The sequence below is a fragment of the Passer domesticus genome, chromosome 1 (assembly GCF_036417665.1).
Source record: "Passer domesticus isolate bPasDom1 chromosome 1, bPasDom1.hap1, whole genome shotgun sequence".
NCBI lineage: Eukaryota > Metazoa > Chordata > Aves > Passeriformes > Passeridae > Passer > Passer domesticus.
In genome coordinates, this window is record NC_087474.1 from 34,416,408 (window position 1) to 34,429,263 (window position 12,856).

At 40.6% G+C, this 12,856-nt stretch overlaps 1 protein-coding gene and 1 long non-coding RNA gene across 9 annotated transcripts in view; one reads left to right on the forward strand and one right to left on the reverse strand.

Annotated features, from left to right (window-relative positions):
• The window catches only part of BTD (biotinidase), a 10,584-nt gene extending 4,337 nt beyond the window's left edge, over positions 1-6,247 (forward strand). For all 8 annotated transcript variants that reach the window (XM_064413547.1, XM_064413579.1, XM_064413570.1 and 5 more), the window contains 3 exons: positions 638-872; positions 2,433-2,582; positions 3,918-6,247. In XM_064413547.1, the coding sequence (XP_064269617.1) occupies positions 638-872; positions 2,433-2,582; positions 3,918-5,099 (1,567 nt within the window). In that variant the 3' untranslated portion in view covers positions 5,100-6,247. The remainder of the gene's footprint in view (positions 1-637; positions 873-2,432; positions 2,583-3,917) is intronic.
• On the reverse strand, positions 5,179-7,005 carry LOC135296802 (uncharacterized). The gene is made up of 2 exons (XR_010358798.1): positions 6,027-7,005; positions 5,179-5,658 (listed from the first exon to the last, which is right to left on the reverse strand). It is a non-coding gene; the product is annotated as an uncharacterized LOC135296802 (long non-coding RNA).
• Between the last annotated feature and the right edge of the window lie 5,851 nt (positions 7,006-12,856).

Genomic DNA, 12,856 nt, shown 5'->3' on the forward strand with positions numbered 1-12,856 from the left:
CTCAACATTTTTATAAATGCTCAAAAAAGCTGCACTGTAGGAGAAATATTTGCCTATTTCATATGTGGAGTTAGAATACAGTGAATTCATAATCCATTAGGAGAGGCATTTTTGTGATAGATGCAGAGGTATTGTCTAGTGTAATTCTCTTGGCAATTTTCTGTTTCAGTGTTGATAAAATAAGTCCTATTTCTGCTTGACTGCTAAATACACTTTCCAAGTAATTTTAGGAAATGCTACTTTTAAATAAATCTCCCATCACTGAATGGGGAGGAACTGCAAATTTTTGTGTTTAAAAAAAGTTTAAAGCTGCTTCAAACTTTTCTCAAAGATGTTCTGATATATGGTGAAATAATCTATAAATGAATGTTAATTATAAAGGGAAGCCAAGCAAGAAGATCACTAGAACTGTATATGAAGCTTGAATGCTTGTTGAACAGGGCATAGTTGTTTAAAGCACCAGTGTTGATGGATTTAAACTTTAGAAACAACATGCACGTGGTCATTCAGGAACTTAAAAGCACCACACTGCTGAGAGCCTCAGTTGCCATCCACACTTAATTGTAAATTCAAATTCCTGGCAAGACATTTTTCTCAAGCTCCCCCACCCCACCTGTCTGGGGCTTTTCTCCTCTAGATTTATGGCATCCACCATGGTGTCTCTGTGCTGGAAGCTGCCCATCTGCTTTCTCTTCTACCAAGTGGTCTCAGGAAGGGTGAGGAGGGAGGGGCACTACGTGGCGGCTGTGTACGAGCACGAGTCCATCCTGAGCCCCACCCCGGCGGCGCTGGTGGAGCGACGCTCCGCGCTGGAGCTCATGGGCAGGAACCTCGACATCTACGAGCAGCAAGTGCAGGCTGCTGCCAGGCAGGTATGCCCCGCTCCAGGCAGCACTGGTGTGTGCCCTGGGTATATATAGAGGAAGTGCTGTTTGAAGATAATCTTTCACATTTGTGTTCCCAGGCAACTAAAGCTGTATTTATATCCATAACTATGGTCTGGGTTCTCAGACCATCTGACCTGCCAGCAGCTCTGAAAAAGAATCAGGCCAATTAGCATCCCGCCTGACTCGGGCTATTCCAAGCTTGGAAAAACACACCCATCATTATTTAGTAAAGGGAAATCAGTTTTCTATTTTGGTCTGAATACCTCGCTCCTTTCTCTTTTCTTAAATGGAAGGGTTTCCTTGAAAGTTTGTCTTGCTGGCAGCTGTCTTGGGTTTGGTTTTATTCCAGTGCTCTCAATGGAAATTCTTGAATGTTTCTAAAAACTAAGGAAGTCAGATGCTTTGGAAATAAATGTTCTGCTTTTTAAAACTTTGTGGAACTAAAATTTTCCATTCCTTTCTCCTACCCACCATGGAATGGTTCTCAGTCTAAATATATTTAGAGGAGAGAGACTAGTATTGCCAGCTGTTGTTAGGCACAACCCTCTTTCCTGCCCTCCCAAGAAAACCCAGGCTGGTTCTAGTGACAGGAAGCAAGTGGTACTGGCCCTACACAGAGAAGAACTGCCTTGCAATTTTCAGAGATCTGTTGTTCTGGGAGAGAATAATTACTATTTTTATATAATTTGAAAACACAATATTATTTTTTGAGAAGTTCAGATGATTGGACAGAAGCATAATAGCAATTTTTATGCAGCCCTGCACCCAAGACACAAATTATCCCAAAGCCATCACATAGATAAAACGTTTGAGCTGACTTTTGAAAACTAACAGGAATTTGAGTGACTGGTGCTGTGTCTGATTTAAGAAGAATCCACCTCATTTTTAGGAACAGACCTTCCTGAATTTCAGGCAGAGCCTCTGGCATCGCTGCATTTTTACCAGACTGTGCACTGCTTCCACAGTGAAGCTGTTTCTGAAATCAACATTCCCAGTACCCTGTCCAACCCTAAACTATAATGGGATTTAGAGAAGTCTCTTCATGCATGTGTCTGTCACTCTGTATTTGCTTTGGAAGAATTCAGGGAGCTGTAGATCATCCAATACCTAATTAATTAGGTGATGCTGCAGCTTTGACAAAGTGTCAATATATGTAACTATGCAAATAGCATAATTAAGACAAGTTTTAACATCATCAGTGTTTAACATGGATGATGACATTCTCATAACTTGTGTGAAGGGATAATATCTTTGGTAAGAAATTGGATGCAGTATGCTCTTATTTGCATGCCCTTAAAATAATATCAAATGCATTATTTTTCAAGATAAAGGTATGTGTCAGGTTAAATAAGTTTTTTTATACACACAGTTACACACCTACTACATGGTTACACCTACTATGAAGTTGAAGGAAAGACATCTTCAAGCTACAGTATTGGCAAAACATCCTTGGGTTATCCTTAACTCTCTTTAGTTCTTTTTACCTATGAGATCCCCCCTTTTCCTTTGCTTTGCCTACAAAACATGTCTTTGTTTTACATACAGGGAGCCCAGATCATTGTTTTTCCTGAAGATGGAATCCATGGCTTCAACTTCACCAGAAGCTCCATTTACCCTTACTTGGATTTCATTCCACATTCACACTCTGGGAAGTGGAATCCCTGCAGAGAGCCCTATTTGTACAATGACACAGAGGTACATGCAGGGGTGGGATAACTGAATGCTCCAAGTGGGAAGTAGTTCAAGTTGGTTTGCTTAGGGAAGTAAGCAAGAAGTTTAACAACTCCTATTACCAGATTCTGTTTTCATGGATGCTCAAGCTCTGCCAGATTCATTCTTAGCAGAGGAGGGTTTAGATGCACACATACAAGGAGATCAGTTGTGCATGAACCATCTGGATTTGTCATCTCCTCCTCTCCAACCTCTGAAATGGTAACTGCTCTCTCATAAGATCTGTGTGGTTTTAGTTTGAGCAACATTGTTTTAGGTAAGACAAGACAGTAGTAGCTTCCCTTTTGGTGCATTCTTGTTATTTGGCTTTAATGACTTAATGACATCACAGCATTCTGACTCAGCAATCATTGTCAAATCATTAGCACAAGTAACAGGACTTACCTGCTACAACGTAATAGAAGTCACAGCTTGGCACAGACGAAAGGTATGACCTGGATGTTACAAAAATAGTATTGTCACTGACTGTTCTGGACCTGAACTGAAAATAACCATGCTCAGTAAATACAGACTGCTAATTCTTCCAGTAATCAATATAATGAAAGAAATCATGCCTGGACCTAGTGAGCAGGATTTGTGTGTGAACTTGAATCACCGTTGTAAACAATGATCTATTTGAGTCTTTGTTACCAATGATCATGGCCAAGCAAGCAAGAACTAAGTTTGGCATTCAGATGCTGTTTGGAGATTGCAGTAATGTCAGTCTTTGGGACAGCACTCTGTGTTATGGAAGAAATATCCCAGTAATACTGTGGTGTGCAGTGTTTTCTATTTCTTTGCTGAAATATGCAAGGTCTATCCCTTTCCATCTCTGCTTCTCTAAGTCGTAGGTAGTAATTGCTTTTTTAAAATTTATAGTAAAAACATGCAGGTGCAGATGATCATTATTGGACATTTGCTATTCTAAAGGCACACACAGGTCAGTTGTGCTGCCTTGGCAGAGTTTTCAGTTGACATACAGTATTTTAAAGGCATTGGTGCTCCTAAAAGTCACAAGTTTCTAAAAGTTAACACCCTTGGAATAGATTTATTTTCTTACTTCCTTCTGAGGAAATAAAACCTAGACAATTTTTTTCAGAGCTGTTTTAAAATAAACATCTGAAATAACTTTCTGCCTCCAAAGCTACTGGTTCCAGTAGCTCTTGTCACGAAATCATCAGTGCTTTTAAATTTTACAGATATGGTTAAATGTGTTCAATCTTGAATTCCCAAAATAATATTAAATAAGTCATAGGTGCTTAAGTAAAACTTACTCCACCACATTCTGAAGCGCTCACATTTGTCCATCCTGTTCTGCAGGTGCTTCAGCGCCTGAGCTGCATGGCTCTGAAGAACAAGATATTCCTTGTGGCCAACCTGGGCACCAAGCAGCCGTGCGAGCGCGCGGAGCCGCGCTGCCCGCCGGACGGGCGGTTCCAGTTCAACACCAACGTGGCGTTGGCCGCCGACGGCGCGCTGCTGGCCGCCTATCGCAAACACAACCTGTACTTCGAGAACGCCTTCGACACCCCCGCCGAGCCAGAGCACGCGTTCTTTGACACCCCTTTTGCTGGCAAGTTTGGCATGTTCACCTGCTTCGATATACTCTTTTTTGAGCCTGCAGTGAGCCTCATCAGACAATACAATTTGAAGCAAATCGTTTATCCAACTGCCTGGATGAACCAGCTCCCGCTTTTGTCTGCTGTAGAGTTTCAACAAGCTTTTTCAACAGCTTTCAATGTCAATATTTTAGCAGCCAACATCCACCACCCTACCTTGGGCATGACAGGGAGTGGCATATACACTCCAGTCAAATCATTCATCTATCACAACATGGAAAGTTATGGTGGCAAGCTCATAGTAGCAGAAATTCCTGTGATTACTGCAGATTATAAAACCAAATTAGAGAGTAACGAAAGATTTAGAGAGAACTTACATGACTCATGCAGGACTTTTACAAGCACCTCACTGGATGATGAAGTTTGCTTTAAGGAGCAAGAGACTCCTGGCAGAGTATCTGAAAAAGGAAAGGAACAGTCACCTCCTTCCTTTTATGCAGAAATGATGTATGACAACTTCACTTTTGTTCCGTTATGGGGGGAAAAGGGAGAGCTCCAGGTTTGTGCCAATAGCCTTTGCTGTTACTTAAACTATCGCAGAGCTGCTCTGAGTGATGAATTGTATGCTTTGGGAGTTTTTGATGGGCTCCACACAGTGCATGGCACATACTATGTCCAGGCCTGTGCCTTGGTGAAGTGTGGTGGTCTCAGCTTTAGCACTTGTGGACAGGAGGTCACGGATGCCACTGCTCTGATAGATTTCCAGCTATGGGGAAATATGAGCACCCCTTACATCTTTCCTTTGCTGCTGACATCTGGTATTACCTTGGACTTTGCTGATCACATGGGCTGGAAAAACAACCACTATTTCCTCAGCAAAAATAGAACATCTGCTGGCCTCCTGACAGCTGCTCTCTATGGACGATGGTATGAAAAGGACTAGCACAGATACTTGACTGAGTCAGAAAGCAACTGCCCATATGTTCAGAGTATGTATCTTAAGAGAAATTGTTAAATATCCATATTTGCTAGAGGTTCAGGTGTGTTTGTCCCATCACTGCCTGATGAGGTCCCACATTTGAAATAATGGCTGTTAGTACAGTCTGTACTCTGGTAGCTTATGTCCTACCAGGAGTGAGAGAACTGCCTTGCAAAGGTAAAAGCTTGCTGTGATCTGGTGAGATGATTTATACCAGAAAATAACACTTCTCATTTCAACTGAATTTGTTCCTTTTAATTTAATCCTTTGGTTTTTGGGGGCCCTGGCTGGGAGTGAGGAAATTAATAGAATGGAAAACTACTGCAAGAGAAAAACCCAAACAAACAAAATAAAGGGTATTCTGCATAACATGGACAAAAACATGTAGGTGTACACACAGTTGGCTTTTATTTGCTGAAGTTCTCATCTCTGGTTAAGGTGCCATGATTGGTTTTTTTTCTTAGAGTCAAAAACTTCCAGCTGAAATCATTACCATGGACTGGCCACTCGGGTATCTATAATCCTGTTACACATTTAACTGAATGTTACAGTTGTAAACATTTACAGAATGGCTAATCTGAGAAACAGGGTATCAGTGACTGTAAAAACCTAGACTGCAGCAAGACACAATTCACAAGAAATTATGTTCAAAGAAAACATCAGCATTGATTATCAGTGGCCATGTTATGTACTGTTTGAGTACTTTAACTTTCCCTGTTTAAAAGAGCAGTCATTTTAAGACTGTTTTGACTTTAAGACATCTTACACACTGCTCATGAATTTATTCAAGAGGAGTTATGAAAAGCACATAATAAGCTGTGGGACAGCAAGGATTTTGCATCAATGCTTCATGTGCCAGATGGCAGGTTTGTGTTGCTCAGTAAAACACACCTTTTTTTTCCAGAGCAATAACTAGATTAAGTGCTATAGCTGTTCTACTGCAGTGAAGAAGCTGGGAAGAGAATATTCAAACGTTATTAATTTGGGGTTACATTCAGACAAGTTAAGGTATTCTCAAGCATTATCATTTTATGGGGTCTTATTGGCTATTATGACTTCATCTGGGTAATGGCTGTTGAGTAATGGAATAAACACAACTGTTCCTTTGGTGAGTCCTTGTGTTCCAGCTGCTCTGTTACTCAGGCTGAGGAGCAGAGCACAGGAGACAGGAGAGCTCAGAGTCTCTTTGTTTTGGTGGTTTGAGTTGGTTCAAACTGAAATCACCACAGCTACAAGGATGAGTCCTGAGAGGTGCTCAATCAGCTCCTGCTTCAAATGCTTCAAAAAACCCTTTCTGGTTTCAGAAAGCAAAACAACCAAAAAACTGCTGAATTTCTGCCTTAGGGTTTAGTGTATGCTTATGGAAGATCTTGGGCTCTGTCAGTCTGTATCCCTGTGAATCAGGCCCTTGTTGAACACCAGCAGCATGCCAATTTTTTTTATCCTGCAGCATATATTGGACAGAAATATGGAGAGGGGAATATCTGTATCTCATTAGGCATAAACTTGCTGCTATAAAAGTAGGCCATTCCACCACAGGGTTATTAAAGATCATTAATTCTTTGGCACCCATACCATGTTCTTGCTGAATGCTGCACGATTCCAGGACGTACGGGGTAGAGCAGAAAAGCATTTGCAGTGCTTGGTGGTGCTGCTGCTTCCAGCACCACATGACCAAGTCTGAAAGAATGGAACAATGAACAACTGGAGAATTCAGCTCTCAGGACCTTCACTGGAGGCTGAAAAACATGCAGCTTCATGCACTAAAATACTCCTTGGGATTTAGTTCCAGAGCAGACCATTGTCACAGTAAGTCAGGCTAAACAAATAAATAGCTTTACACATATTTGCTATGCTTAAGAAAAGAAGAGGTACTTACCTGTAAAATACTTGCAAAGTGTATTCCAAAGAGCTATTCCAAGTCTGGGTATGTTAAAATTGTTAGAACAAGACCTCAGCCCTACTAGAGTTTGCATGAGGGATGTTCCTGTCCCCTCCCTGAGCAGAGCAGGCAGTGTCAGAGAGTGTTCTCATACCTTGTTCCCTTCACCCAAAACAGCTGCCTTCAGCAAAGAGTCACTGGAAAGGTTGAACAGGCAGACTAGACACAATGGATTAGCAGGAAGTATCTACTCCTACCTCCCACCCTGATCCTTGAGTAACAGCACATGTTCTGTCTGACCTGGGGTGACCAGCAGCAACCTGCAACACCCCCACACATTGGTGGCTTCTGGAAGTGTGTGCTGGAGCAGCAATCCCAGCACTGCTCTGTTCCCAAACAAGCCTGCAGTCTTTTGGGTGAAGCTACTTACCACATGCTGAGGAGAAGCCTTCAGCAAAGCTGATGTTCATTAGTTACACACTGTAATGCATCCCATCATCTAATGGATATGAAGTTTCATTAAAGCTTCCCAAGCCATTCCTGTCTGAGAGTGGAACAAAACCAAACCAGGACGCAAGGATTTTTGACATAGAGGAAGTAGAGCTGAAATCTAGAGCAGCTTTAAATCACTCAGTCTGTGGACCAAAGTGAAACCAGGATTTGGAATTTGTGCTGAGACTAAAGAAATTTCCTCTCTGAGGCAGCAGGGGATGGTGTCATTAAAGAACACTGCTCCTGGGAAGGATAACAACCATAAAAACTCTCTGTCCAGGTAGGAGTAACAGCACATGAGTCCAAGGGGTTGGAAGGTTCCTCATAAGGGATCTGCTGTTTCAGGATTCACAGTGATTTTTCCAGGTGGATGTCGGGATACTCTCCTTACTGTAAGAGAAACAGAAAGCAGATCAAAGGAACAGCTGGAAAACACAACCTTGGAGTTGAGCTATCAAGAGACTTGGGAAGAGGCTGAGGTGACACAGCTGGAAAACAGAACCTTGGAGCTGAGCTATCAAGAGACTTGGGAAGAGGCTGAGGTGACACAATCTACTCAAATCAGAGACCTACACAAGGCCCAGCTGGGCACAAGCTCCTTGAGGCAGATCTCAGCCAGTGAAATGAAAACCCCAAATACTCACAGGCTGAACTGAATTATCACTAACAAGTTTTTAAAAGTCATCAAAAATGAAAATACTTGGGAGAGTCACTTGTGCTCTTTTTCCCTGCCCTGGGAGAGCAGGTGTGGGCAACACAGGTCAGAAATCAGAGATAATAGTGGGAACCACAACAAATGAAACAAACTCTTGATAGAAGAAATTAGAAAGGTTGAATTAATTAAGACTTTAATAGATTAGGAAGATTTTTAAGATTTTTAGAAAATTATGCAGACAGTTTGAGTAACAAAGTTTGGCAAGGGACAGGAAATACATGACAGGATACATGAATCACTAGATTTTGCTATAAAACTATTTAAGCTATCTAATCTATTCTTTTAACATAGAACACCTTTGATGTCAGACTTATGTCAGATCCCAGGTAGAGAGAAGAAACCCTGCAAGTCTGTCCTCTGACAAGACTTCAAAGCAGGTTTTGTTTTGTTCTGTTGTAAACCTGAATAGCAAGAGTTCTGGCTGCATCTATTGCAATTTTAATTAAAAAGATTGTAAGGTGTTTTTTTCCTCTTTAAATATTTAGTGACACCATCAACATGAAGACAATTTGAAAGGCTCTTTAAGTTCTCTATTATTCAACTATGTTTACAGTTACATGGGGGAACACTGCAAGATCTTTTTCCCAACCTCAGCTTGAAAATTGCCAAAACATAGCATAGAATGGAGTGAGCTAAATTTATCCTAATGTAATATAACACACAGCACACCAGGGAAGCAGGGATAATTTAAATACTGCTTTATTTGAAGACAAATAGTGTGCTAAAGAGACTGGGATACCAGGTTGGCAAGAGCTGCAAGAAATCTCCAAGTCCTGTAAGCAGGGACAGTCATCTTTCCCTGTCAGGAAAGTTCAGTTGTGAGATGAGCTGTAGAATTTGAAAATTTTAGTCACATTTATGACTTATCTTCCCCCGGGAAAGGAAACCAAAAGAGTCTTGTGATCTTGCTGGCTCTAGATGCCTGAAAAACTGAACAAAATGCTCTTTCCAGACCATTTTGCTCTCAGTAGGTCTGAGAGGGAACACAGATCAGGCTGGAAGCCTGGGTGACATTCACCATGTCCAGCCAAGCATTTCCTTCTCCTGTTAAGCAGTAAAATGAAGAGATTTTGTGGTAAGGCTTACAGATTCTCATAAATACAATAACAGGATGGTTCTTAAGAATAGCCAGTTGTTTCATCATTAAAATTAATGCACAGTGATACCTTTGCACTTAACATATGAAAACACATGGATATTAGAGTGAGAGAAGGACTCCAGAAAAAGCAAAGGCCAATGCTATCAGCTAACAAAGATGCCTCTGCTGTGTCTCTTCTCATTTCAGAGGCTATGACTGGAAAGAATCCACTAAGATTATGGAAGCCCAGCTCCTGGCCCTGCACATGATAATTCCAAAGATCACTTCCACCTCAGGTTTCAGTCTGTAAAGTTTGGAACCCCATGTTTTATAAATTCTTGTCTGATTCAGAGTCACAGGTACACATTTATATACAAAAAAAAAAGTTTTCCATCCCAATCAGAATTCTACTCCAACTGTCCTGCCAGCTTCTGCAGTATATTAAAGAGGATTATAAGGAAATCATCACAAATCTCTGAGATTACTCCAAGAGGCAGTAATTATCAGCCTTGGATTTAAGGATTTGTATGAATTGGCTTGACCAGCTTTAAGAATTTAAATACTTACTTTTTCGTGATATTAATATCAATTTCACAAAGTTTGAATTCAAACTAACTATGGAAGTTGTGTTAGAAGTTTAAACTACTTATGAGGAGATTAAAAAATACCCTTCTCTCCAAAGTCTAGATAGTCTGATTCCAACAGGACTGGATTATCAGAAATTACTGTCAGGAGGAATCAATGCTTTTTAACCAGAAGTGTGATGGCACTTCTTCTGTGGATACATACCATCAGCACAGGCCCAGTGCAAAGTTGTGGGAGATGAGGAAGATCCTCCTGCTGCTCCTGCAGCTGTAGCCAGGGGAGCCCCGGGAGCTCCCTCACCTGCCCTGGGTACACAGAGCCAGAGCACGACCTCCACTTCTGCAGAACTGCTGTTTCCATAAACATTTACCCTTTTCATTTAGCCTTTAGTTTTTTAAGATGTGAACTTCACTGATCCAAACATGGAATTGAGTAGTATGGGCTCCCTGCAGACATCTAGCACTGTTAAAAACGTTCTCTGACTGTGACAAACTTCTCGCAAGTCATGCTAGCCTGTTCTTTGGGCAGCACTCACTGACACTTCCCATCTCTCTACATGCTGATCCTCTCACCCAGTTAAGCATCAACAACAGAAAGATCACCACACTTCTTTTTTTTTTTTTTTTTTGCAAAAGAGAGCCTGAATTACCCAAATACTTGTGTTATCCCCAACTGCATTTAATGAACATTCTTCTTTTTTTTTTAACAGTAGCTATAAATAGAGCATGTTATTCTGGATTACTATGGTAGTTGTTGTGTTTAAATGGGTACAATCTGGGCAAGGCAGGATGGCCAATTCTTCTCAAAACCAGAATTAATTGGGTTGGAGAATCTGTAAACATTATCTCATACTCCTTTTTAGTAATCTTCCCTACAGTTTAGGTAACAGCTTTGGGATCTTCAGTGCTCCTTTTAACATCTGTGTAGATGTTAAAAGGAGCAAAACTTTGAAGAATTAATTTTTAAATATTAACTTCTTTTTCAACCAAACATTTGTTAATTCTTTAGCCTGGTAGCCAAACCCAGGACATAGACAAGTCAGAATTTTAAACAAAATTACCAGAAAAAAACTCCCAACAATTGCAACCAATCAAACTTTAAAAAGTGCCTAGAATAAAAACTCTGACTGTTCCACATATATTTCTACAACTATTTTGGAGACATCTAAGCATGGGAGGCAATAAAAACTTACAGGAGGAAATACACAGCAGGACACAGATATTTTATATAGAATTACACAAAAAATCTCCTCAACTGTGGTAGGGTCACTCTGACGGGGAGACACACTGATTCTTCATCTTATCAGCATCCAGCATTTATCCTGCAACATGACTCTCTAAAAGTAACAGCTCAGCCTATGAGGTTAATACTGACTTGGCATTTCTCCTGCAGAACATTTATCCTGAGAACGGAAAACCCATAAAACATCCCAGAAGTCAGAGTACACAGAAAGCTGAGCAGAGCCAGCTGTCCTTAAATCCATTTGATTTTTTTCTTCCCCAGGACATAAAGGGTTTCTTTTATTCTAATCTATTGCTTCAGTAGTCCAGCCAAGGCTCGCTGCTTTCCCTTGGTGAAAATCCAATTGATTGTTTGGATAAAGGCTGTAAGAATAGCTGTGCAATATTCATCTCTGGAAAATCAGGAGGATTGCTTTTAGAAAAATGGAGACTCCAACATAATTTTCTGGAAAGGAACAGGCCTCCAACTGAGGTATGAACATTTTTTTTAAACCCCTATGAGACACCATCATCATTATTTGCTTTTCAGACACAAGATGCCTGCTGTTCCTTGACCTCTCATTAAGAAGTGGTCTCTGAGCACAGCAGTATGGTCTTTAAATAAATCATGTTCCATTTTTGGAATTAGACCATGTTCTAATAATAATCTTAATTATCACTTAGAAGGCACAATTACTATCCCACCCATACTGTCAGGTAGTAATAGAGTTTTGGGGTTTTTTTTTTAGCAAATACATGCAAATTGCAAGGTACAGGCTCACTGAATAAACTGCAATGATGAGATAGATGAGATACACAAATCATGAAAATATTAATTCCAAAGTCCATTTAAGAATTCATAATTAGAAAAGACAGATATTTAGCTCAAAAAAGTTCACAAAACCTAAGTTAAAACAATGCAATTAAATGCAGTGAATAACTTTTCAAGAGGTGAGTAGCAACAAAATGAAAGGCACAATTTCTGATGGACATAAGGAAACAAACACATTCAACAGCACTGTTTTCTGCACATATCCAAATCTTTGACTTTTCAACAAACCAATGCCATCTAAGCTTTTCTGCCTCTGTCACCCAGCCTCTACCGCACTACAATTTTTCCAGCAGGACAGGAGTGTCCCCTGCTATAGTTTGTGCCCTATGGCTACAGACACCACACAGAGGTAACAGGTCATCTCCAAGTGAGACAGAGGTCAGCACAGATAATAAAGGCCTATTAATATCATCCTTTCACAGCACTTTTGAATTAACATCAGACACTTTCACGAACACAAACATGCAGCTGTTACCTTTCAAATAACTGCCACACCACTTGGCATTCTCATCAGGTTTCCCACAAGCATTTGAGGAAAAAATGGGTCCACATTGCTTCAGCCTTCGAATTGAAATGGTTACAAGAGAGGTCCATGTGGATCTTGTGAGTGCTGCCCGTGGCACAAACATCGCTGCCACAGAGCCACACTCGTGAGACTCAGAGGGAAGAGAGCACAGAAATCAGCACCTCCCTGAAGTCCTCTAACTCTGCTCACAGATAACAATGAACACAGGCACAGATGGTTAAGAAAGCAGTATTTATAAGGTAGCCTAAAGGAATAATGAAGCAAATTTAAAATTACTTTAAGTAGCTCACCTTTGCTTTAGAATTAAAATGCTGGCAAAGCCTTTTTATAAACTCCAACAGTTCGACAAGAGACTTTGTCATTAATTCTTAGTACATACAAATAAATTATT